Below are 2,540 nucleotides of genomic sequence, written 5' to 3'. Positions count from 1 at the left end.
TATTAGCTAATGCGTTTTTATATCTGTTTTTATCACTGTATTCCTTTGTATAATCTTATGCTATTGAATGTATAATGTGTTTATTCATATTGTTTTCTGACTTAATGCACAACAACAACAACAACATTAATTCTTCGCTTTATCAGTCTTACCTAAGTTCCTGTAACGTATAGGCCGAGTCTAAAATTTATTAAACATAATCATTTCAGCAATAGTTAGTCTCAATGTTTTATTACAAAGGATAGATAATTAACAACTTTATCAATAGTATAAAAAATTCCTGTAACGTCTAGTCAAAAAATCATTAAACATAAAGTCTCAATGAAATATTTTGTTACAAAAGGATCGATAAATAGACCGTGATAAAGAAAATCCAAATTTTATTAATTTGCATCAAAGAATATCAAATGAAACTTGAGTTTTACAATATTTGAAATAAAGAAAAAAACAAATAGAAGAACCCACAGTAGCCACAAAAAATTGCTCATTTTTCTGCGCTGTCATCATCATCTTCAATCTCATACTTATGGACAACTTGGATTTGGCCGGGCATTGCCACGGCCTTGAGAGTGGGCACAGGGGCAGCTGCCAAGGGCATGGCATGGGCAGTAGCAACAGCTGGGGCTGGGGCAGGGGCGGAATAAGCCATCACACCCACGCTGGGGGCAGCCGGTTGTGCAACCTGCAGGTACAAATCATCATCATCTAGATCATCTTCATCGACGTAGACGTACCTAGATTGGGTGTACTGGGTGTAGGGTGTGGCCAACACCCTCGTGGTTGCTGCTGGGAGGGCACCCACGCCCATGTAAGAGAGGGGCTGGGGATGGGCGGCTTGTAGGTATGTGGTGGGCGCCACAGGGGCAGTTCTGTATAGGAGATCGTCAGAGTCCACTTCTACGTTTATCAATCTGCCGGTTGAGTCGATGTAACTGACGGGGGTAAAAAGAAACGGTTACAAAATATCTGTTATTATTATTATTATTATTATTATTATTATTATTATTATTATTATTATTAGCTAAGCTATAACCCTAGATGGAAAAGCAGGATGCTATAAGACTAAAGGGCTCCAACAGGGAAAAATAGCCTAGTGAGGAAAGGAAATATGGAAATAAACTACAAGAGAAGTAATGAACAATCAAAATAGTATATTTTAAGCTCAGTAACAACATTAAAACATATTTTTCATATATAAACTATATAAAAAGACACGTCAGCCTGTTCAACATTAAAACATTCACTGCAAGTTTGAACTTTTGAAGATCACATATTTCAATGACTTGATATTGTTTTAAGTTTCTAAACTAAATAACGAATAAAATGTTTATTTCCTTGTTTCAGTGACTCTTAAAAAACTGTCTTTAGTTTTTCTAAACCAAATGGCTACTAAAATATCTGTTTTAGTATTTCAAATAAAGGAATATTGATCCGAATTGTCAAACTTACGAGTATTCAATGTCTCCAATTGGTTGGGAGGTTGAGAAGCCAACAACAGCTAACAGCAAAACCTGGGAAAAATATAAAATACAGTAGGCCTATATACAGTATATTGTATAATGCATACAGACACACAATATAAAATACAGTATACTGTATAACACACACACACAATATAAAATACAGTAGGCCTATATACAGTATATTGTATAATGCATACAGACACACAATATAAAATACAGTATACTGTATAACACACACACATAATATAAAATACAGTAGGCCTATATACAGTATATTGTATAATGCATACAGACACACAATATAAAATACAGTATACTGTATAACACACACACAATATAAAATACAGTAGGCCTATATACAGTATATTGTATAATGCATACAGACACACAATATAAAATACAGTATATTGTATAATGCACACACACAGACACACAATATAAAATACAGTATACTTTATAACACACACACACAATATATAAAATACAGTAGGCCTATATACAGTATATTGTATAATGCACACACAGACACACAATATAAAATACAGTATATTGTATAATGCATACAGACACACAATATAAAATACAGTATACTGTATAACACACACACACAATATAAAATACAGTATACTGTATAACACACACACACACACACACACTTTCCTTCATAAGTTAAAATATGATATAGTAATCCTGACTTTTCGTGGATATTCTTGTTAGGTTGCCCGTGACAACAGCCTCCACTTGCTGGTTCATTTTATATTTTAAATAATGCAATGCTGGTGGTTTCTAGTTTTGGCCATTGGAGAAATTCAGAAATCTAAAGCTGGTAGTTCCTAGTTTTTATAAGCAATGAAGCTATGACTCAGAAATGGATAGCTAGTAGTTCCTATTTTTTTATAGATAATGAGCTAGGACTCAGAAATTAATAGCTAGTAGTTCCTAGTTTTTTTATAGATAATGAGCTAGGACTAAGAAATTAATAGCTAGTAGTTCCTAATTTTTGTAAATAATGAAGCTATAACTTAGAAGTAGATGGCTAGTAGTTCCTAGTTTTTAAAAACGATAAAGCTATAACTC

At 33.4% G+C, this 2,540-nt stretch overlaps 1 protein-coding gene across 1 annotated transcript in view; it reads right to left on the bottom strand.

The window, feature by feature from the left end:
- Window positions 1–470: 470 nt before the first annotated feature.
- Window positions 471–2,540, bottom strand: part of LOC137637135 (uncharacterized) — a 5,599-nt gene continuing 3,529 nt past the window's right edge. The window contains exons 3-4 of the mRNA XM_068369414.1: window positions 1,450–1,511; window positions 471–932 (exon numbers count right to left, since the gene is read on the bottom strand). Of these exons, the coding sequence (XP_068225515.1) occupies window positions 485–932; window positions 1,450–1,511 (510 nt within the window). The 3' untranslated portion in view covers window positions 471–484. The remainder of the gene's footprint in view (window positions 933–1,449; window positions 1,512–2,540) is intronic.

The sequence above is a fragment of the Palaemon carinicauda genome, unplaced genomic scaffold, assembly GCF_036898095.1.
Source record: "Palaemon carinicauda isolate YSFRI2023 unplaced genomic scaffold, ASM3689809v2 scaffold548, whole genome shotgun sequence".
NCBI classification, from domain to species: Eukaryota; Metazoa; Arthropoda; class Malacostraca; order Decapoda; family Palaemonidae; genus Palaemon; species Palaemon carinicauda.
This window is presented reverse-complemented; position numbering and strand designations above follow the sequence as displayed.